Source organism: Crocuta crocuta, unplaced genomic scaffold (assembly GCF_008692635.1).
Source record: "Crocuta crocuta isolate KB4526 unplaced genomic scaffold, BGI_CrCroc_1.0 scaffold260, whole genome shotgun sequence".
NCBI classification, from domain to species: domain Eukaryota; kingdom Metazoa; phylum Chordata; class Mammalia; order Carnivora; family Hyaenidae; genus Crocuta; species Crocuta crocuta.
In genome coordinates this window covers 3,907,292-3,929,817 of record NW_027527525.1, presented here as the reverse complement: position 1 = coordinate 3,929,817, position 22,526 = coordinate 3,907,292, and the positions used below count along the sequence as shown (strand labels likewise).

Here is a 22,526-nt window from a genome sequence, read left to right as displayed (position 1 = left end):
TTTTGCTTCCCCCAACCCCACCCCCCCAGCCCAGCCAATCAGTCAGAAGAGGGCATTTGGGGACTGACAGTGAAGCCCACGGCAGCTGCACTCCAGCAAGCTCACGGCCGATGCTGGCGGTGCCGCAGGATTTTTTGACTGAAGCTAAAACTAGAAGAAAGAAAAGAGAACTCGTGCAGCTTTGTTTTCTATTAGTGAGATAGTTCTCTTTGTTACCAAAACAAAAAACCCAACAGATTTGTCAAACACACACACGCACACATATATAATATAGCCCATAACAGATGACAGGGAACCAACCAACATTTTCATGATGTAGCATCTTAAGTCTGAAATTACTGCTCCGTGTTTACTACACAGGCTCAAATGTGAAATCACACACACACACACACACACACACACACACACACACACACACATTTGGGGACATAACCATACACAGACCTGGCAGGTCTACTCCGCTCTTTACTCTCACTGCTAAATCCGCAAGAAGTGGAAATCCACTTGGCTTTGAAAAGTCAAAGAAAAAAATGGGCAGGTCACGTACACCAAGGATTAGTGACGTAAGACAGAGCTTCCATCCTTCAAGAAGAGAATACACTTCACAGCTGGCAGGTCTACCACTAGCGAACAATTTTGCAAATGGCCGAACTTTCCAAATGATTCTCACTGTGGGTGAGTAGAAGCAGAGCCCAGCTTTACTTACCTGCAGACACTAGACTTGCGGGACATGGTGGTGCTGGGAGAAGAGGGTGGCGTCTGGTACGACCAACTATAATCAGAACCTTTCAAGTCCAGAATCACCTAAGGGGACAGAGCCAAGTGGGGAGGTGAAGTGCTGGGAAGGGAACCATCATCCAGCAAATCTTTAACCCGTTAACATCAAAATTCTGTCATCATCAAGGGGTGGGGGTTAACGTAAAAAAATGTTGTTAATGTTCCTTCTTCAGTTAAAGAACAATAGTACCAATCCATCAATGTCATAATCCTTTTTCTGAGACAAGAAAAAATATAAAGAATTGGAAGGCGGGGAAGGGACCATGAAATACCAGTCTAGAGAGAGAGAGAGAGAGAGAGAGAGAGAGAGAGATTGATTTACAGTTACAGATTAGCAATTTACAGGAGTCATGTATACTCAAGGCTACAGTTTATAGGATTTTTGTCTTACAGCACCACAAATTCAATATGGTGTCAGGATTTGTTGATCTTGTGTTTCAGCCACCTGATATTTGGTGGGTCACTTCTGGTCCTGATATTTTAAAACCTGACAGAATCAAGAGCAAGCCAATTCTTTCGTAGTTACTTCTATATCTGGCTCCCCTGCTTGACAAATAATGACTTGAATGTGAGATCTACCTTTCATTCACACAGTAAATTCTCAATAAATGTCTCTTTACAGAGCAAACACATGCTTGCTGTGGTTTCACAAAAGCACTTTCATAGAATGGGAAACGTAAACTCTGTATTTGTCTTCTGGGTTGGTTCTCCAGGGAGGCAATGAGAATTTTATACAAAGGGCAACAGCCACCATGTGATTCATCAGCTGCTCCCCAAATACAGTCCTTCCCACTTGATATAATGTTAATGTCATGAACCAAATGAATAAGCATGAAAGATATCATCTTTTCCATAAGAGAGAGCCCCATGCATTAATTAATTAGAAGGGAGAAATTCAGTGAAAATGGCTAACAATGACCAAGACACATCACTATCATGTCATGTGAGAGTTTATTTCTAGAGAACAGATGAACACAGTGGTTAAGGCCATGCATGGGCTCTTGACTGCTTGGTTCAAATCCCAGCTCTACCACTAATTGGCTAGATGAACCTGGTTAAGGGACTTTATCTCTCAGTGCCTCAGTGTCCTGTTCTGTAAAATGGGAATAATCGTGCGGATTAGCTGAGGAGGTCTGCGTAAAAAGCATAGAATAGTACATGGCACACAGCTAGTGTTCTATAATGACTGGTGATGATGATTACTATATATCACTACGTGAAACACAGATAGGATTTTAAATGAGATAATGCCTCTAGGGACCCTCAAGACCTTGAACCTTTATGTCTTTGGCTGGTTCTCCGGAGTGCTTATCCCACAACTCCTACCTGTTCGCTTGATGAGGGCAGTTTGTGAGGGTCCATGGTCAGGCTCTTCAGATCTTCTGAGATGGTCTGAAGGTGAGTTATTTCCCCTAGCATTGAGATTTCTTCTTCCTGAAGGAAAGGAATGTACAACATGTCATCATGAGTGATCCATTCCTGGTCTTGGCCTAGCTGTTTGTATTATGGTCACTGTCCAACCCTTTCAACTTTCCAGAAAAGTCACCTCGAGACTGGTACATCTTTGCTAAAGGCACTACCAGCCCTTTCTTGTGGGAAACAGAAAGGGAAAAGGGAATGTGCCATAATTATGGAATGACCTGTGCCCCTAGACGGTGGTCAGCAAGTCAAAGGACATGTGGCCTTCCTCGTGGTGCCTGGGGTGGGGGGCTGGCACACCTGCCCAGATGGCCTGCCTGCATCTTCTCATGGGGCCCTGCGGCACAGCCCCGTCCACAGGCTGAGGCCCTCCTAGCTCACTCAGCTTCAACGGTTGACACAATTTGGAGCAATTTTGGTCCAGATCTGATCACAGCTCTTTGTGACAGCACATGCGTGTGCAGTAGAGTTAGCGATGCCCTTCCCTTTCTTTCTTGTTTTTTTCCCACCAAGTCAAAAGCAAGTCACAGCAAGCGGGATGGGGGCGGGAGACCACAGAAGAAAGTCACTCCCTTCTCCAAAGTGTCAAGCTAGGACCGCAGGCCTAGGCAAGAGTGAGCCATGGAGGCCCACGAGACTAGGGCCGCGGTCTTCTTATCAGCTTCAAGAAGGACTACAGCAAAAGTTCTCTGTTACAGTATGCAAATGATTTACTTCAAAAATAAGTCTGGGGGGCACCTGGGTGGCTCAGTAGGTTAAGCATCCAACTTTGGCTCAGGTTGTGATCTCACGGTTTGTGGGCTTGAGCCCCACACAGGGCTCTGCGCTGGCAGTTTGGAGTCTACTTGGGATTCTCTCTCTCACTCCTTCTCTGCCCCTTCCTCTTTGTCTCTGTCTCTCTCTCAAAAAGTAAATAAATAAACCTAAAAAAAAAAAAAAAGCCTAGGGAGGCCTGGGTGGCTCAGTTGGTTAAGCATGTGACTCTTGATTGCAGCCTAGGTCATGATCCCAGGGTCATGGGATCGAGCCCTGGGTTGGGCTCTGCGCTGGGCACGGACTCTCTCTTCCTCTCCCTCTCCTCAACCCCCTAACTCATGTGCGCTCTCGCTCTTGCTCTCTCTCAAAAAAAAAAAAAGTATCAATTGATTTGTTGAGGCTCCTCCCATATTAACCTCACGATCACTCACTGGTGTTAAACCTGGCCACTGGGTCTCCAAATCACCTGAAAAGCTTGTTTAAAACACAGATGACTGGGGTACCTCGGTGGCTCAGTCACTTAAGTACCCAACTCTTGATTTCAGCTCAAGTGATGATCTCATGGTTTGGGAGTTCAAGCCCCACATCGGGATCTGCGCTACCAGAGCAGAGCCTGTTTGGGATTCTCTCTCTCCTGCTCTCTCTGCCCCTCCCCTGCTTGCTCTCTCATTCTCTCTCTCAAAAAAAAATTAATTTAAAAAAACCACACAGATAATTGGATCCTCACCCCTAGAGGCTTGGATTCAGTAGGGTCTGGGTTGGGCTCAAGAAGCCAGACCAGTTCCCAGGTGACACTGCTGGCCAGAGGACCAGACGTTAAGAACCACTGTGCAAGGCCTTCTGAACTTGGCGGAAGAAAGAGTAAGTAAACAACTTGTGCTAAGACTGTGTGCCAGGAGTGGGCCACGTGGCCATCGGCAACTCATGGAGAATCCCTGCTCTACAGAAGCGATTCCACTATCATGATCCCTGACACACAGCAGATTCCTGAGGACTCTGTGATGGATGGATAAATAAAGGAAAGTCTCCTACACACAGGCAATGTAAGCCTTCCAGAGCTTTCCACTGACTTACAATCACAGGCCGCAGCATGGAGATGAAGGTGCAGAATCGGCCGCGTTCTTCAATCAATGCTTTCCGGACTGCCTGCTTTTCAGTCTCTTCCAGCAAGAGATACTTGTCGTTGACATCTTGGAGAGCGCTGTCCAGCTGAGGCTGGATATCACCTCTCCCTGTAAACAAAACAAAGCCCCAAGCACGGCTTGCTGAAACACCAGCTTCTGGAACAAATGCCCTTCCTCCCTCGAGTCCTTGCTGGAGTGGAAACCACAAGGTGCCAGGACTTAAAACAATTATTCAGTTATACTCAGAAAGGACTGAAGGTAGCTCTTTGTCCAGTACCAGCCATTTCCAGTTTCCAGTGCCCAAAGGGCCCATTTACCCTCGTGACAAGGAAGATCTCCTGGGGTGACTCCTCCTGACTTGCCTTCTTGCCTGGTGTAACCCCTACTGAGACTTTGTCTGCCAACAACCCCCAGGACATGGCAGCCAGACAGTATTCTTTCTTTGTAGAAGATTCTGAAGAGGCCAAGGGATGAACAAGGTGAGGGCCTGTGGATGTTTCCAAAAATGGGCACAAGGTGGCTTTGTTGGGTCAACCTCAATCAAAGCGCCTCTGTTAGAACAGAAGTTTCTGTCCCTGAAGACAAAGATGGCAAGCATCAACTCTCCTGGCCATGGTTGGTGGGGGTGCGCCTGGGAATCCTTGGCAGTCAGCTTAACACCCTGGTGGAGAGTCCTGAATGTTCCCCTTATAAAACAAGCCCAGAAACAAAATGATCTACAGTCAGGTCTCTGCTGCTGAAAGTCTAAAGGGAGAGTCAGTGCTGAGCCTGACCCCTGTGCGGTAATAGTCTGGCCACGTCCACAGGCCCCAGTTATGATAACACAACCCTTTCTAGAGTTTAAGACAGAGCGTTAACCTTTCAAACTAAAACTTTATAAAATAGTTAGCAAACTATGTCCACAAATAAAGTTTTATTAGAACACAGAACACGCCCACTCATTCATATATTGTCTCTACCTATTGCTATAACTGAAGAAGGGAATTGTTTGAACACATACTATATGGCCCTTGGACCAAGAATATTTACAATCAGATTCTTTAGAGAAAAAGTTTGCTGTGCCAGAAGATAAACACAGGGACAATGACAGAAGGAGAGGCTACTGCAAATCTGATTTGGAGGTGGGGACAAGGGCGTGACCACCTGAGAGCCCAGCCCACAGGCACCCATCCTGGTCTCCCTGTGCAGGGGCCGCACCTATCATCTGAACCAGGGAACATTTTCTAAACTCCTTCAGAGCAGGGACTTGGAACTCTCCCAGTCCAGCCCCTGGTACAATGTCATGTGTGTATACAGCAGGTGCTCAATAAATGTCTGATCATTTTAAACACAGAATGTTAGAGATGGAAGGGGCCTTCGGGGCTACCCAACCTGCTTCTGCTTTAGTAGAGGCTGAGGCCTAGAGAAGGTGAGAGACTTGTCCAGCGCCACTCAGGGAAAGTTGGAGAGTCAGGACAGAGGCCACACAGCCTGACCCCTCTCATGCCTGACTCTTTCTCCTCTGTCCCACCTCCTCAAACCACATGAAGGAATCAGCAAGGGGCCTGGGCAGTCACCATTTAGCCCTCTCTAAAATGGTACAGAGAACAGGGGCGCCTGGGTGGCTCAATCAGTTAAGTGTCTGACTCTTGATCTCGGCTCAGGTATGATCTCCTGGTCTGCGAATTCAAGCCCCGAGTGGGGGCTCTGAGCCGACAGTGCAGAATCTGCTTGGAATTTCTCTCTCCTCTCTCTGCCTCTCTCCCACTCAGGTGTGCGCATGTGCTTTCTCTCTCCAAATAAATAAATCAACTTAAAAAATGTTAAATATTATAGAGAACATTAAATGCATTGTGTTATTTGGTTTGAAAAAGGAAAGGGTCAGGGGAAATTCCCTTGAAAGTAGGGACATACATGTTCCAGATTTTCTCTCATAAGCAGATGAGAAGGCTTAACATGGAGCCAGAGGTTGACCTAGGCTTCAAGAACATCCCAACACAAAGGGTAGTTGGGTTTTATGAAGGAAGTGTCACTTCCTGGGCAGGGACTACGATTTAAGTTGGCACACAAAGGGAAAGTCCTGCCTAGTCAAAGGTCAGCCCTGAAAATGCCTTGGATGACTGGCAAAGTACATGCTGCTTACAAAAGTCTCACGGGTCAAGCCAGCACCAGTTCAGGATGGCTACAGCAGGCAGTACTGAATTCCGTGCAGGGATTTTAGCCAATGATTCCATTATGGGAGAGTTTGCGTCTGAGCAGTTTCGGCATTTGTCCAAGGTGACCCCTCACCCATCCCTCCGTTTCGTCATGTCTACCCTCAGGATAATTGTAGCGTTTTCTCCAGGTTCCCCCGCTGCCTCCCCAAGGATGCGGGGCACCATCCCCACACCTGAGCCTGGCCCCGGACCATGGGTTTCTCGAGTTTGCAGCAGATGGGAAACCTGTGAGAGCTGGGGACCATCTAGGGAGGGGACAAGCACGCCCCACTGAGGACATCCACCGTCTGCAACACAGGCTCTAGGAGGAAAGGCTGGGGTGTCAGCAGCCCTGTGAGAATTGGGGGCTCCTGGGTGGCTCAGTCGGTTAGGCATCCAACTCTTGATTTCAGCTCAGGCTCAAGATCTTCTATGATGTTCTAACAGAACATGAGGGGCCCCAGCTATCAGAATGTTCTCAATTTCTGTGGAGGGGAGAGTCAGGAAGATGGATTAAACCCCACAATGCTTGACCAAACCCACCTGGATGCACTTCGATTATGGTAGCAATGTCTTTTCAAATCAGCCTATAAGAAATTAGGAAAATGTGTATCTTCCTTGCCTTTCACAAGGTACAAGGCACATTTCTATCTGTAATTAATCATACTGACTTTAGAAAACATATGCACATAGGAATGCAAAGTGACGGGAACCAAGTATCATCTAATCTGGTAAATATAAATTTAAATTATTCTATAATTACAGCAAAGTTATCTTAAATATGTGTTATATTGTAATTAAAGGACTTGCAAATTGTAGTATTCTAAAATAGGTATAATCTGTAAAGACTGCTATAATTATAGGCACGATGTGTACATTTCCATTCAGGATATATCATAACCTAAAAACAATATTTCTTAAATTCACCAATATATAATTATATTTATTAAAAAAAACCCCACACAACTGTGGGAGACATTATTCCATGTCCCGGCAGGATGCACGAGGTTTAAGATTCATTCCAGAGTTGCAGGGACACTGATTCGGTACCAAAGCCTGCCCACTGGGCTCCTCCAACACAGCTCCAGCTCCCACTGGACTTGACTCCATCCTCTAGTTTCAGTTCTGTGATGGCCACCCTCACCGGGTCACCTCGATCTCTCGCCTGGAGAGCTGCAACGTCCCCCAATTTGTCACCTAGTATGCTGGCCCAGAGCAGAGCCAGACTCCGGCAGAAGGCCAAGTGCCACTTCTTCTCAATACCACCCAGTGCTTTCAGGAAAAGTCCAATGTCATCAACATCACCTGCCCGGCATGCATGCGTCAGCCCACCCATGGGTTAGATTCTTCTCAGGCCACACCCTCCCTTCCCTCCACCGCGCAGGCCCTTCTCCAGAGTCCAGGGTCCGGCATCGTCCAATCCTCACACACGCTCTCCTGATCCTCCACACCCGCCGAGCGCCTGTTCATCTGGAGACTCTCTGTCTTTCAGGAAATCCCTTCTGGAACTCCCATTAGACTGGGATTTCCTTCCTTGCTCTCAGAAGTGCCCTCCATGGATCTCACAGGACACTCTTCCCAGTACAAGTTTCATCTCTAGCTCTTGAGTTCTTCGATTGAAGTCAGTCTGCCTTACTGATCGGGAACCCGACAGGCGTTTCTGCTCCGCGCTGTACTTTCTGACCGAGCACATGTGCCTGCAGGACAGATGCCCAAGCATGTGCGAACGTGCGAATGAGGCACTGATAGGGTAACTCGGCCCAAGTCTGCTCAATGGGCTCCACCATCCTGACCTTAAATAACCTAACACTGAGAAACTCACAAATCCCGGGACCCAGGACTGCCAGGCAGCCACAAGAAGGGAGAAGAATGCCTTCAGGGAGCTTTCCAGACAAAACTCCTGAGTGAAGAGTTGCCTGTGACCTTTTCTCTAAAATCTAAGTCACCTCAGTCTTGACAATTGTCTTCCCACTGCCAGTTTCCAGGTCTTGGTTGTATTCATGCTGCAGGATTCTAACGAACAACAGCCAGGAGCCCTTGATTCCCTCCCCCCAGAAGTCAGAGGACTATTCTCTTTACGGAAAATGCTGCAGGGACAAAGCACCATCAATGGGCTCAGTGTCAGGGGCCAAAGCAGCATCCCTAAAGGAGAAAGGGTTTCATTTTTTATTTTAATTAAGTAGGGAGAGCTTACAAAGTGGTCTAGAATGATATGAAGATGCCGTATCTTCCAAATACTTATAGTTTATTTTCCTTAATCTTTATGTAAATGTTCAAGGCAGGAATTAATACTCCCTATTGAGAGAAGGGAAAACCAAGACCAAGGAAGGCTACATGGCTTTCACAGAGCCGCTGAGTCAGGGATGGGCCCGGTCAGACTCTACCCGGAGGTCTTTCCTGTTCAGGGGCCCGCGCTCTCTGTACTTTACACTCTCGGCAAACGTAAGCCCTGGGAACAAGCTGTCAGGGGCTAAACATTCTAGGTCCTTGACAGCATAAAGCAAAAACCGGGTCCACTGTGCATCACATTCTCTGGGGCCTAACAGCCTTCTCACCACACGCTGCAGCCCACGCCTGAGCCCTGGGGCTGGACCACGGCGGACATGGACACCTTCTCAGGCAAAGGGCTTTTCAACCGGGAAGAACTAACGCGGGACACGCTGGGTCAAGACCGCCGTGAGGAAAATACCCAAAGTCATCTCATTTTCCTAAGACACAAGTATGGGGTAACCATCAGAATCCTACACAATGACTTCCAGCTGCCCGCGCACACACACACACACACACACACACACACACGCATGCACGCACCACACACCGTACTTCATTTGGAATCAACCACTTTTTCACGTTTTTATAGCTCACAAATCAGGACGTGTCCTGCAGTCAATGGTGCGCCAGGGTTCAGTCGGCACCATCTTTTCCCCTCTTTGACCACAGTCCAGAAAATCATGGTGTGTATCTCACGGCATTCTAGAGTCGATGAAACGGGATAGAAATACTGAAATATGGGATACAAATACAGAAACGGATGTGCAAGAGGAGGCTGGAGATGAGAAATGGAGTAAGAATTCCCTTTCCCCATCAAAAGGTGGCTATCCTTATGATCCCTGTATAAATCCTCCACCCTGATAGCCTGTAGCAGTTTCTGATTGATTCCCCAGAATGAAAACAACCAGAAATCAAAAGAAAGATGGGTCCGATCAGACAAGATGGGAGGCTTTTTGACTTAAAATTTTTTTCAAACAAGCTCAGTTTCTGTTATTCTTTCAAGCTGCTATGCCTCACGGTCTGCTCATATGTGAGATATACATACCAGGACCCAGCTCAGAGGGTTGAGACCAAATGAGTTCATTCACATGAAGCATGTAGCACAACGACCAGTATGTGGCGATGGCTCGGTACATGTCTGGTGCTATCGGCATCTCTGAAGCCATCCTTCCCACACTGGGCACCTCAGCAGGGACAGTTTGCACGACACACGAGTTTTTTTTTGTTTTTTTTTTTTAATGAGCTTTCAGTTCAATGTCTTCTTTGATGTATAGAAATGCAAAAGATCCTATAATCCTTCCACTAAAAGTTGGAGTTTTGTCACCAGGAATTCGCTGGTCCCTGAGCCATCAGCTGCTTAATCAAAGCACAGAGTAGAGGAAACCAGGAAACGGCCCATGTCAACGTGTGGCTCACCGCCCACGGTGTCTCAGAATCCTCCTGTCTTTGACACGATTCTTCCTCTGTGGTCAAAGAAACACTCTCCCATTCGTCAGCCTCAAATCTGCATCCCCTTCAGCTCCTCTTTCTCTCACTTTTCCCCTAAAATGCTCTTGACCCATCTGCCTCCCTCCATCCCTGTGGCTGCTTTCCTGAGCCCTGGTCACTGTCATCTCCTGCCTGGACCAACCACAACAGCCACTTGTTAGCGAGTATTCAGCTACGTCATTATCGAATCCAAAAGAATGTGTTCACGACAGAACTTTCTAGAAGCCAAGGAGCCTTCAAGGGCCTCAGAGTCCTGAAAGTCAAGTCTTTAATGTGGTAAAAAGGCCCTGCTCGCCTGTGCCTAGTTCTACACCTGAGGAAAGAGCCACTCCTGTGCAGGGAAGGCCCTGAAGTCCAGCACATTCCTCCAACCTCCCTGGGCACGGGGAGAGCCTGACCCCAGCAGCCACCCCTGACAGCACACCTAGCAGGCACCAATCAACGTTAAATTGATGAAATGTCAATGAAACCCGCCTTCTGCTTCCAGCCCCACTGATTTTTCTGTGTGCCTCTTCCTGGAAAGAACACTCATCTCGTCTGTCCCACCCACCCCTTTCTCTACTAAAAGTCGATTTAACGTTTAGCTGTCGGTGGAGTATTTGCCTCCTCCTGGAAGCCTTCACCTCCCCACCCCCCAAGGAAAATCCAGCCCCTGCCTCCGCTCTACGCCCCAGAGTTTTCTTCATAATCAACTGTATTGTTTGTGTTGCCAGGTTGTAGCTGCCCGTAAGACGTGAGTGTGTGGTGTTATGACAGAAAATATATATACGCGTTTGCCCCAGTTCCTGGCACAGAACTTTCAAAAACACTTGAATTTCCAGAATGACAGGAGCGTCTTTGTCATGCTGATGACCTGGGGGTAGGGGGTTAGACAGATAGGTTCAGGATGGGAGATGCTTACAAGGAAAACCAACCACAGGATCAGAGACCTGAACTTTCACCCCAACCCCTGACCTTCAGGGAGGGGAAAGAGGGTGGGGTAACTATCACCAATGATTAATCAATCGTGACTACATAATGAAGCTTGGGTAAAAATTTGAATAGGCAGTTTCTGGAGGCTTCCTGGGCTTGGGAGGGTGGAATGCCCAGAGAGGGCAGGGCAGCTCTGCACCCACCCCGACCCCACCACCCGATGTGTCGCTTCACCTGGGTGCTCATGCGTATCCTTTATAATAGGCTGGCAATCCCAAGTACAGAGCTTCCTGAGTTTGGGAGTCGTTTTCACGAATTATCAAACCTGAGAGGAGTCCAGAGGAAATCCTGACTGTGAGGCTGGCCAGGCAGAAGTGTGGGGAGCCTGGGGAGCCCCACTTGTGGCTAGTGACTGAAGTGGGAGCAGTCTTGTGGCACTGAGCCCTCAGCCTCTGGGACCTATGCTAACTCTGGGTAGTTAGCGTTGAAACTGGGTTGAACTGTAGGCGTCAGAAAACTGATGTGAGAACACAAATGCCTTTGCCATCTGGGGACAGCATGGGGGCAGAGGCTTCCTTTGCTAACTTAGCTACCCACGGGGGGCGAGCAGAGGACGCACTCACACCCATCTCAACGGGCTGGCCTCCTGGGGTTCATCCGTAGCCTTCCCGGAGAACGGTTATAACGAGAGATACTGCACCAGATGTGAACCAATTAGCCCCGTGAAAACCGAGGATGGCTCGCAGCTCTAGACCTACCACCCCTCACCCCCGTGCACCGCACCAGCCACTCAATGTTCTCAACTTAGATGAATACCACACCGTGCAAGGCATCAGTATCTCCAAGCAAGCTGTTCTTTAAACTCTTGGCCTTCTTACTGGGCTTCTGTTGTGACCCCTCCATGCCACTGTAAATACCTCTCCCTCAGCTTCTGAATGTGGCCACAGGGAAGCCAGGTGCCCCACACTGCGATGACAGTCTCACCGTGCGAGGGACAGTTTAGAATTTCAGCTCCTGCGGTCAGCCATCTGCAACCAGAGTCACGGGCAAGGCACCTGGTGAGCTGCGTGAGGGTGAGACTTTCCCCGGACACCAGCTCTGTAAAGGAAGGGGGTTTGCGGCTCTGGGCCTCCAGGGGTGTCTGAGTGGCCTGTCTGAATAACTGTCAAGTGTGAAATATGGCCAATCAATCCCTTGGCCTCCGAAGACCACCTGCTTTCTTCTTCAAATGCAATAGCTCTTTGCAGGAGTTTCCCAGAGTTCAATTCCAAGGTCTCAAATGATTTCAGGCAGGGACAGCTTCCGAATCTCACACAAGGTGTAAAAAGGAAAACTCCATCACTCCTGCTTCCGCCAAGGCTGTCCCTTGACGATGCTTTTGCCCACCAGCCGCGGGCACTGGTATAGCCTTGCAGGGCTGGCTGCGTCACCCACCGGCCGGCCCTTTCCCTCCCGCTCTGCCCGCTGCTCTATCTGGGACTTCCCAGGGCCCGATCACACGTCAGGCCGTGGCTCCCTCATGCTGACTCATTAGTACAAAGCCCTTCCCTGACCATTTCACACAAGTTTTCCCATTAAGTAGGGCTTGTACCCGTTCGATTTTTTGCTACATAATTAAATGTGTGCCCCCCTTAATGCCTTCCCCAGGCCCGGAATAAAGCCGTGACTCAAGCTTCTCCACTGAGTTACAGTTGAGTGCAAATGTCCAGACAGATGGTAAGAATGCACGTGGACAAGCCAGCTCTGGAGGCCGAGGCCAACACCCGACCCCTGACTTCAGAAGGAACTTTTCTAGCGTTAGCTTTCACAGAGAACGATCATCTGTTCAGGCCCCAAGTCCACTTCTACCATTTGCACAGGTGTGAGCACAGAGGGGGGAAGCAGTCTGGAGCACGAGCAGCCCCGCACCCCCAACGGCAGCATTTAGGAGGGACGGGATTTAGGAAGGCCGTTAGATTGGTTGTTGCTCTTCAGACAGCGGACATGTGTTAGTGAGGGGGTGACCACAGGGAGTATCCAGAGATTTCGAGGCCCTGCCACCTCCTTTCCGGGCCAGGTCTTAGAACCTGGATAGCAAGAAGCAAGCAGCGTGGGCTCCCAGCTCCATCCAGACTCCAGTGGCCCAGGAGCTCCTAAGGGGACGATTCCTGATGACTTCCAGAGGCACCATCCACGACGCTCGTGGTTGATGGCAGTGCGGGTCCCCTCATGCCAGCCACACCAGCTTCTGAGAGGCCGTTTATCCCGCCCGCCCAGCAGCAGGAGCAGAGCAAAATGGGCTCCTGCCCGTGCTGGGCAAGCAAGCCAGGCGCCCCGCTAACAGCTCAGACTTTAGATTTTTAGGTGAGAATTCCCTCTGGGGGAGAGGGCTTCCAGAATTATTCCTTTTCCAGAACTAAGGGCAGGGGTGGCTGGAGGAGACTCAGACACATCCAACTTTTCACCACGGAGACGGGGCGGACGACCCACACTGGGCAGCTCTCAGGGGGCGTTCAGAGAGCAGCTTCTGCCAGTTCTGTAGGTTCAGAAGAAACCCGCGTGAGAACGTGCGCACACACCTGATGTGGGCTGAGTCCAGTTCGGGGTCTGAGCAGAAATGAGGCCCAGTGATAGAAGCGTCTGGAGGCAGGACAGGGTAGCCAGGCAGCTGAGGCTGAGCAGGCAGGATCCCTGTCGTTCTCCCGTGGAGTACGTACTCCCGAAGAGCTGACTCAGGGAAGCGCACACAGTTGCCCTCAGAGTGAGCCCTTTGCGACATGGTCACCTTTTACCATGGTTCCGGTGCTTGCATCTAAATGGTGACGGCCACGTGTTGGCATATGCTTTCCCCTCCACCCTGAACGTCCCTTGCCCTGTTCTCCACCGGCTAATCCCCTTTCCATCTTCCCATCACCTTCCACCCCAGGCTTCCCTGGGTTTCTTCTTTGCCCATCGCTAGACCCTTTGTTCACACTTATCACAGCAGATTAAACCGGGTGGTTTACTCTCTCTACAGTCTCAATCCCTCGAGGGGACGGTGTATCCCTGGAGGAATGCATTTTGAGTTGTGAATTCCTTCCCTCAGGAGGTACCCAGCCACGCTTATACAGAAACCTGGGGTTCAAGGTAAATACTTCTAACGGGATCAAAGGAGGGTTTTGTACAAATATATTTTTCTCTTGTTAAACCAGAACACTTTCACTACCATAAACCTATGTTAAAATATAGATGGTCAGGTTCAAAAATGATTTAAAACTTGTACAAAAAAATTTATGAGGGCTTCAAGAGATATTGCTTTCTTCTGTCTTTTATGCCCAAGTTCACTGCTAGGATTACATATCACTGTGGCTTAGCCTTGTGGACTCTGCTTGAGAAAGAAATAGCAGAGGCTGTGATTTTTCCTGAGATGAGCCGCGTGTAAGTGACAGAGTCAGAGGGCTGTGTGGTTTCCCTCCTCACCCCCAACCCTACTGCCTATCATTCTAAACGAATAAAGCGTGCAGTTCACGCCAGACTGAGTCAGGCCAGACTCTTACCAAAAGTTCTAGTAAAACTCTGTGTCATCGAAAGCACACGTTGTACAGTTGCTTTTATATGAAATGTCCGGAAGAGGTAAATCCACGGAGACAGAAAGCAGAAGGGCGGGTGTCCAGAGCTGGGGGCAGGGAGAATGGGGAGCGACTGCCCAAAAGGCAGGGGTTATCTTTTCGGGGTGGCGCAAATGTTCTGGAACGAGACAGTGGTGATAGCTGCATGCTGTCGTGAATGGACCACAGGCCTTTAAGATGGTGGATTTTATGCTATATAAATCTTATCACCATAAGCAAAAACACAAAAGCAGCTGCCTTACCTTCCTTCCAAAAGTACACTAAAAAATGTTCACACTCTTTCATAATCACAACACTGACAACTGGTAAAGAGCATCATCTGTAAAGTTGGGGACCATGTCGGCCCCACTGGTCACAGGAGACCTATGTCATTTAGGTTTGTCATGGATGACCCCTCTGGAGCCATTCAATAAAAATGTCCTCAGAGAACACTCAAGCACAGTCAAGGCAAGGATAAGCCACACGGACGCCTCATGGACAGACCTTTCTGAGACACGGAGACAGCCACGAGACTCCGAAAGCAAATCACCCAGAGAATGGGGTTCAACATTCAGGCAGGAAGAATCATTCTGATTATTGAATTTGAAGGCCTGATACCTCTGACATGAAACATGGCACACACTCTGCTGAAATAAGAAATACTTTTGATTTTTTTTTTTAATGAGTTATTCACTTTGAAAAGAACTGTATGGTCCTGGAGAGACAAGATATAAAGACATTTTGCTAGTTTAATGCAACCGAATCTGATTTGGGAATTATTATGAGCGGTTATTTAGTGCAGCTCTACAGATTTTGTTTGTGATATAAATACACACATACATATATAACTCAGGTATATATGTATGTATAAATACGCTTATTTCCCGTATAAATCACTTTGTATTTCTTCTTTCCATGAGTCCAATAGTGAATTATGGTGATGCAAAGGCCCTCAGGATGCTGGGCTAACCCGTGAAAGGGCCAAACATCGCAGAAAGAAAATGATTAAACACACACACACACACACACACACACAGGATTTTCTTAGTTACGGAAAGTTAAGTAGGCACAACTGATTGTTCCGAGCCGGCAGGAAAACTTGGGCGACCAGCATAGGTCTGGACAACCATGGAAAGCCCACAGCAAGGACCACATCGTGACCAGCCACCAGAGAGTCAGGATGGTACACTTACCGAGAGCATCCACTGGCGGGGGGCGCACGGTGAGAAAGTGCAGGATACACAATTGACACAAAAAGGAAAATAATAGAGTCAAACTGGTATTCGAATAGGAGGCTTACCCTTCTTTCCTGTGTTAAACATCTGCGGCTTGCCGCTGAATTGTGTTGGAGGGCAATTAAACCCACCTCCACCAAGAGCTGCACACCCCGGCTCCCTTCCCGGACTTGCTCATATTCTTTCCTTCACATCTAAACAGAAATCTTCCTAGTTAGTGAGCATCACCCCCAGAGATGACAGTACGGTTCCTAAGAAGAGAAAGACTATGTTCCCAAAAGACGCCAATTAAGATACCAAGAAAAATCCTTCAAGTATAATTTCTTGTAACTTGCAAAGTAATTAGGGAAACCCAAGAAACAAAATTTAAGCTAGGGTGAAAATTAAAAAAAAAAAAAGTTAACATTTTAGCATAACAGCAAAGAGCGGGTTAGCCTGGAGCGTGTTAGTCTGGCGAGTCTGTTTATTAGATTTGTCGTATTCACGCTGCAGGCTCTACGCGAAAAGGATAGACTGAATCCATTGAAAGGTCAGGATCAAGGGTTAATCCAGAAAAACGTTCCAGTTTTAGCACTCCCAAAGAGAGTCCCTGATAAGCTTTTAGTAGTTACAGATTAAAACAGAAGGTTTTATCCTAGTTAATTTTTAAATTTAAATGAAGGGTAACATGGGAGTTTAAGGAGAAGCAAGGTTGCTGACTTTGTGCAGTACAGCGGCGGAAGCAGGCAGATACCGTAAAACGTTTCTCCACCCGGTCCACACGCGCTTTCCCCTGTGAAGGTGTGGCGGGCCCCAGGACCCCAAAGGGCCGTGAGGTGACACCAGGCAGCAGGCTTGATGGGAACTCATGAGAAGCCTTTCAGACATGGGCTACTAGGTCGGCTCCACACCACGGCCCTGCCTTCCTGCTCCCTGTGTCTCCTCCCCCTCACCTGTCCGTAAGGCTGGCTCTGCCTGTGTCCCTGGCCCTGGGCACCAGCCTGGAACTTCCCAGAGGGCAGGTGCCATCTCTGCAGCGCCCAACATCTGCCTGGAGTTTACTCCTGCTAGGTGTTCAATAAACCCACCTTCCAAAACCTGGGGACCTTCACCCACAGCTGGAGCATCTGTGAGTTGTTTTTCCTCANGGGGGGGGGCAGTGGGGCAGAAAGAGAGGGAGATAGAGAATCCCAAGCAGGCTCCATGCTGTAAGCATAAAGCCTGTCCCAGGGCTCAAACTGATGAACCGTGAGATCATCACCTGAGCTGAAATCACGAGTCAGGTGCTTAACCAGCTGAGCCACCCAGGTGTCCCTGCCAAGTTGTTTTAAAATGGTTCTGAGGGGCACGGGGGTGGCTCAGTTGGTTGAGCACCCAACTCTTGATTTTGGCCCAGGTCTCAATCCCAGGGTCATGGGATCAAGTCTCAAGAAGGGCTCTGAGCAAAGCATAGAGCCTGCTTAAGATTCTCTCCCTCCCTCTCTCTCTCTCCACCCCCCAGCCCCTCTCCCTCACTCATCTAAGATAATAAAATAATAAAGATCTTAAAAAATAAAAAGTCTAAAAAAAATGGTTTGAAATTAAATCTAGCCAAATCCACCAAAAAAATATTCAAAGTTGTTTTAATGGTAATATTTAAATACTTTTAGATTATAAATTATCTCTCTATATCATAGAAAAAAGAAAAGAGTCAAATAAAGCATGTGACAAAAGGTGATATCTGCTAAGTGAAAAATAAAATAAATTAGTCACATACAAAAATTACACCCCAGGGGCGCCTGGGTGGCTCAGTCAGTTAAGCATCTGACCGGTTCGGGTCATGATCTTGGCAGTTCATGGTTCGAGCCCTGCATCGGGATCTGTACTGACAGCTTGGAGCCTAGAGCCTGTTTTGGATTCTGTATCTCCCGCTTTCTCTGTCCCTCTCCCACTCACTCTCAGTCTCTCTCTCTCAAAAATAAATAAATGTTAAAAAATTAAAAAAAAATTACACCCGATTATGTGTCTGCCTACGTCAAGGGCAGTGCTACAACTATGCTTAAGTTAAATGCACAAAGGAATGTGAAATTTTGAAAAGGAGAATCAGAAGAATTTTTAGACCAAAGATCACAGTTTTGTTTAAAAGGCACGGCAGAACGTTGCATAGTGACCTCCTGAAAACACGTTAAAAGGGAAGTGATTATTTGCTTATCAGATTCAGTTTTATCAGGACAAAATAATATGTATCCAAAGCACATGTCTATCCCAACATTTAGTGTAAATCTCAGAAGGAACTACTAATGCCTCATAAACCAAGAGTCCGGGAAGCTACCACTTGAGGGAGATGATGCAGATGCCTTGAGAGGAATTCTGGCAGAAAAGGGAAACTACAGGTAACCAGACCCAAAAACAAGTAGAAGCCTCAAATAACCAGATTTCTTCTGGCCCTGAACTTGTAGCATTCCCGCTCCAATCTCAGACTACCTGTCTTCCAGGAGAGCACTCCATTCTAAATAGTTAGAATGACAACTCTGGTACCTTCTAGAAGGTTCCATTGACCCCAGAAATACACAAATGTGTGCACTCGGTCAAATAAAATGCACTTATATATTTTAGAAAAAATATTTATAAAGGATAGAAACAAAAACTGTTTTCTGGTTGTACTCTGGAGTAACTAGAAAATCATTGAGAGGGGCTTCTGGGTGGCTCAGTCAGTTGAGCGTCAGACTTCAGCTCAGGTCATGATATCGTAATTTGTGAGTTCAAGGCCTGTGTCAGGCTCTGTGCTGAAGCCTGCTTTGGATTCTGTGTCTCCCTCGCTCTCTGTCCCTCCCCTACTCAGGCTCTGTCTCTCTCTGTCTCAAAAATAAACATTAAAAAAAATTAAAAGAAAAAATTTAAAAAAATCATCTGGAACATTACAAGCTACTGATCTGACTTGGCTCATAGACATAACTACACCACCATGGCCACTTAGTCTAGAAGGACATGGTGCCTGAGACCACTAGGTATGTGTCTAAGGCTGAGGGATGGATGCTTCAGAAACCCTTGGTCAGAGCCTCCGCTCTCTACCTTCAGGCCCAAGGGCTGCACAAAGCCCTACAACCGAATGCCAAGTATTCCAAATCCTGGGACCAAAAGCATCTCTTCATGTTACCCAGTCCAGCACCCTCGGCAGTCTGAATCTTTCTCTCGGGTGCCTAGAAAGAGAACTCATTATCCTTTCCAGGCAGCCCGAGCCAGTGCTGGGCAAGTCGAAGTGCCAGAAACTTCCTTTTGTGTTGCACTGCAATCAACCCATCAAGCTTTCCCTGTAGGTCCAAATTCTGCTAATTGGACAATGCCAGGGACTCTGAGTGACAGATGAGGACTGTTTCAGCCTCCATGCAGAATTCAGATAAAAGGATTACCACTGCAGCCAAGAACTTAAGGCCTCTGGAAAGAGAACTCTGGAACAGCTCAGGGAAAACAGCTCCGTTTTTCTTCCCTCATCGTCTTCACCAAACTCCCAAACCTTTCCCGAGCTGGAAGTGTCTTCCCTGGATCTTCTTTCCAAATCCCTTCTATCTCAAAGTTGCCAAGCTGTCAACTACATGGAATTCGGTTCCAACCTGTTCTTCCACAGGATCCCAGATTTGATAGAAGTGATGGCTGTTTTATTCACAAACATTTGCCTCTGGACACGCTAAAGTGTTACTGGCTGCAGACCCCATTAGTTGTCCAACACTAGTTCCCAGGTGCACTAAGAAGACAGAATCTGCATTCAAGAAGCACTAAGACGATGAACACACATCTAAAACTAACAACTGAGCCCAATACCGACAGAAAATCTGATTACGGGTGAAAATTCTCCTGCCTTGGACGTAGGGTGGCTCAGTCAGTTAAGCATCTGACTTCAGCTCAGGACATGATCTCACGGTTTGTGGGTTCAAGCCCTGCATCGGGCTCTGTGCTGACAGCTTGGAGTCTGGAGCCTGCTTCAAATTCTGTGTCCCCCTCTCTCTTTACCCCTCACCCACTCACCCTCTGTCTCTCTTTCTCTCAAAAAAATAAAATAAAATAAAACATTAAACAGATTTTTAAAAAATTCTCCTGCCTTTATCTTGAAATGGTCTTACAGTTTTTACAAGAACTGGGAGGGCATTTTTGAAAAATGTCCAAGCTTAAAAACTTCGTCCGATCCTTGCCCCACCGTTCACCAGACTTCTACATCTTTCCAAATGTATTTTCCTCAAATTCCAAATGCGAACTGCTCATTTAGGAAAAGAGGAAATTGGACTTGGGGGATTTCTACCTAAAAACTGTCCCAAACAAACACTAAACACAGAGCAGCCTCAGGGGAAAAAAACAAAACATTTCATCAGTTGACAAAAACTTCAAAAACTTGTTATCGAGAAGAGCCTGGAAAGAATGTCACCTTCTCAAGTTTGAGTCCCTACATTCTGACTCTTAGTAAAACATCACAAATGCTTGCAAAGCGGATGTAGCTGGATTTTTCTCTGCACATTGGAAATCCGTGCTGGAAGAACAGAGTTGGATCTGATGACGGGCCCACAGGTGGAGGCCGGTCAGCAAGGAGGTGGGTGGACAGGCACACCGCACCAGGCCAGCTTCCCCCCGGGAGCCCCCACTCTCACAAACACCCTGAAAAATCTGTCTATACAGCAACAGCTCACAGCTTCCCACTGCAGCCATTTCTAACATTCTCACAAGGCTTAATAAAGGGTTTCGGAGATTATAGGCTATGAAAGACGGGAGGAGAAAATGACATAATTTCTGTAATAATTACTAGAGGACATTTGCATGAAGGCTTTTATGCGTTATCCCAAGGCTTCCAAGAAATTTATAGGTTTCATTACAACACACAATAGGGCACGGAAATTGTCAAATTTTGGAGACAAAAGTGGGGGGAGGGAACAAGTCAAGCACAACTTTGCAAGGGCCTCAAATTAATAGATATTCTGCATTTGAGAACGTTAATTGAGATGGAGTCTATCTGCCCCTGTTCTCCAGGGCTGTCACCGGCAAGGAAGTCTGAATTGAATGCTTTCTGCTTCAAAGACAAATCAAGCACATGTTCCTTTCCCCCAAGTAACACTATTCATGGCAGAATTTGTAGAGTTACCTTTTTTTGCTTTCTTCTGCAGTTTCAGTGTGTCCGAGGACTTCTTTTTTATCTCTTGGCGAGCTTTTTTATATTCTAAGAGAAAGCAGAATTATTGAGTAATTTTACCACCTTGCTCCACAGCAAATATTTTAGGAACAGCCGTTACTTTCATCACAGAAAGAATGAACAATGACATGCGATAAGCAGCTTAATCAGGGTACTATATGATACAAATCTCACGCTGACATTTTACAGCAGGGGCGTTATTAACATGAAAAACAACAAAACGTGCACCACGGTCTTTTCCTGATAGAATTCACTCATATCAGCTGTGAGGAAAGACGTCATTTGGGAGTATCTTACTAAAAGCGACAAATCCACAATTTCTCATCTCATGCATCAGGAAATTGAAGAAGAGGATTTGCTTTCCCAAGGCCCTAGTTCGCAGCGCTCTGCTCAAAAAAGGACCCATGTAGCAAGACACCGGCCAGATGTTACGATTCAGAGAAGCACCGAAGTCCACAGCATGAGAAATCAGACGGTGTCGGGTGGGGGGGGGGCGGGGGGGAGGCTGCGAAACACCCAGCTGCCTCAGCCTCACATCAATACCAAGGCCGGCACTGGGCCCCCAGGGGGAGGGCAGCCCACAAACACCACACTTCCCCTGACAACCACCTCCGCTTCCCCTACCGGTCTACACCTGCTCCTGATTTCCCATTTCTGTTGCTGGCACCTCTGTCACCCAGACTCGGACGTCTGAAACGACAGCTGCCTCTGACACATCTCTCCTCCTGCGTATTCAATTGATTGCCAATGGATCCGGCTCCCTTGCGGTCTTCCCCGACACCTCCCTTCCCGCTAGTGCCACGCCACCAATCAGATCCGTCAGTCACCTACCCTGTGGTCCACCGTTAGCCAACCCTTTCATTCTGGTTCGCTCCTCTCAGATCCACCCATGTGCTTTCTCTCCCTGACACTTTGCTGCAGGTGTTTTGAGCCTCCCAGCAAGGGCTCCTGCCACAATGCCAGCATCCCTACCTATGGGGGCCAGGAAGACCGGCTCAGGAGGAGTCTGTCTGGACCACTCGGCCCCCAGCGCCTGGCACGCGAGGGGCTGGGACACGTTTGTTGAAGCATACCCAAAGAAGGTGGCAGTTCTAGGGGCGCCTGTGCAGTTGGTTAAGTGTCCGACTTTGGCTCAGGTCATGATCTCATGGTTCGTGGGTTCAAGCCCTGCACCAGGCTCCGTGCTGACAGCTCAGAGCCTGGAGCCTGCTTCAGATTCTGTGTCTCCCTCTCTGTCCCTCCCCTGCTCATGCTCTATCTCTCTCTCTCTCAAAAATAAATAAAAACATTAAAAAAATTAAAACAAAGAAAAAAAAAAAGGTGGCAGTTCTAGACAGGAGACCCGAGGTTAGCTCGTATCATTAAAAGTCTGGTTTTGAAAATGGGTTGTAATGCCTGAAGTACAAATCTCTGGCAATCCACATTTAATTCACCTGATCACAATTAATGCCACCGAGAGACGGGGCTCTCAGCCACCGAGGGAAGTTACAGGGGATCACTTCTGACTCTTTACCCTCCAACAGGCCAATGGGTCCAGGAGTCGTGGGAAGAGCGTGGGCCCTTGGGAAAGCACCAGCAGAGGCACCGGGCGGCAGCCGGCACACCCACAGCCCGGACAGGGCACCCATACTCCCATGCAGCCGACAGTCCGTCCCGCCCCGCCCCCCCCACCC

At 47.9% G+C, this 22,526-nt stretch overlaps 1 protein-coding gene across 5 annotated transcripts in view; it reads right to left on the bottom strand.

Moving 5' to 3' along the window:
* The window catches only part of MTSS1 (MTSS I-BAR domain containing 1), a 163,968-nt gene that overhangs the window by 12,614 nt on the left and 128,828 nt on the right, over positions 1–22,526 (bottom strand). For all 5 annotated transcript variants that reach the window (XM_077764317.1, XM_077764303.1, XM_077764312.1 and 2 more), the window contains exons 6-9: positions 20,806–20,882; positions 4,027–4,184; positions 2,104–2,211; positions 707–804 (exon numbers count right to left, since the gene is read on the bottom strand). In XM_077764317.1, the coding sequence (XP_077620443.1) occupies positions 707–804; positions 2,104–2,211; positions 4,027–4,184; positions 20,806–20,882 (441 nt within the window). The remainder of the gene's footprint in view (positions 1–706; positions 805–2,103; positions 2,212–4,026; positions 4,185–20,805; positions 20,883–22,526) is intronic.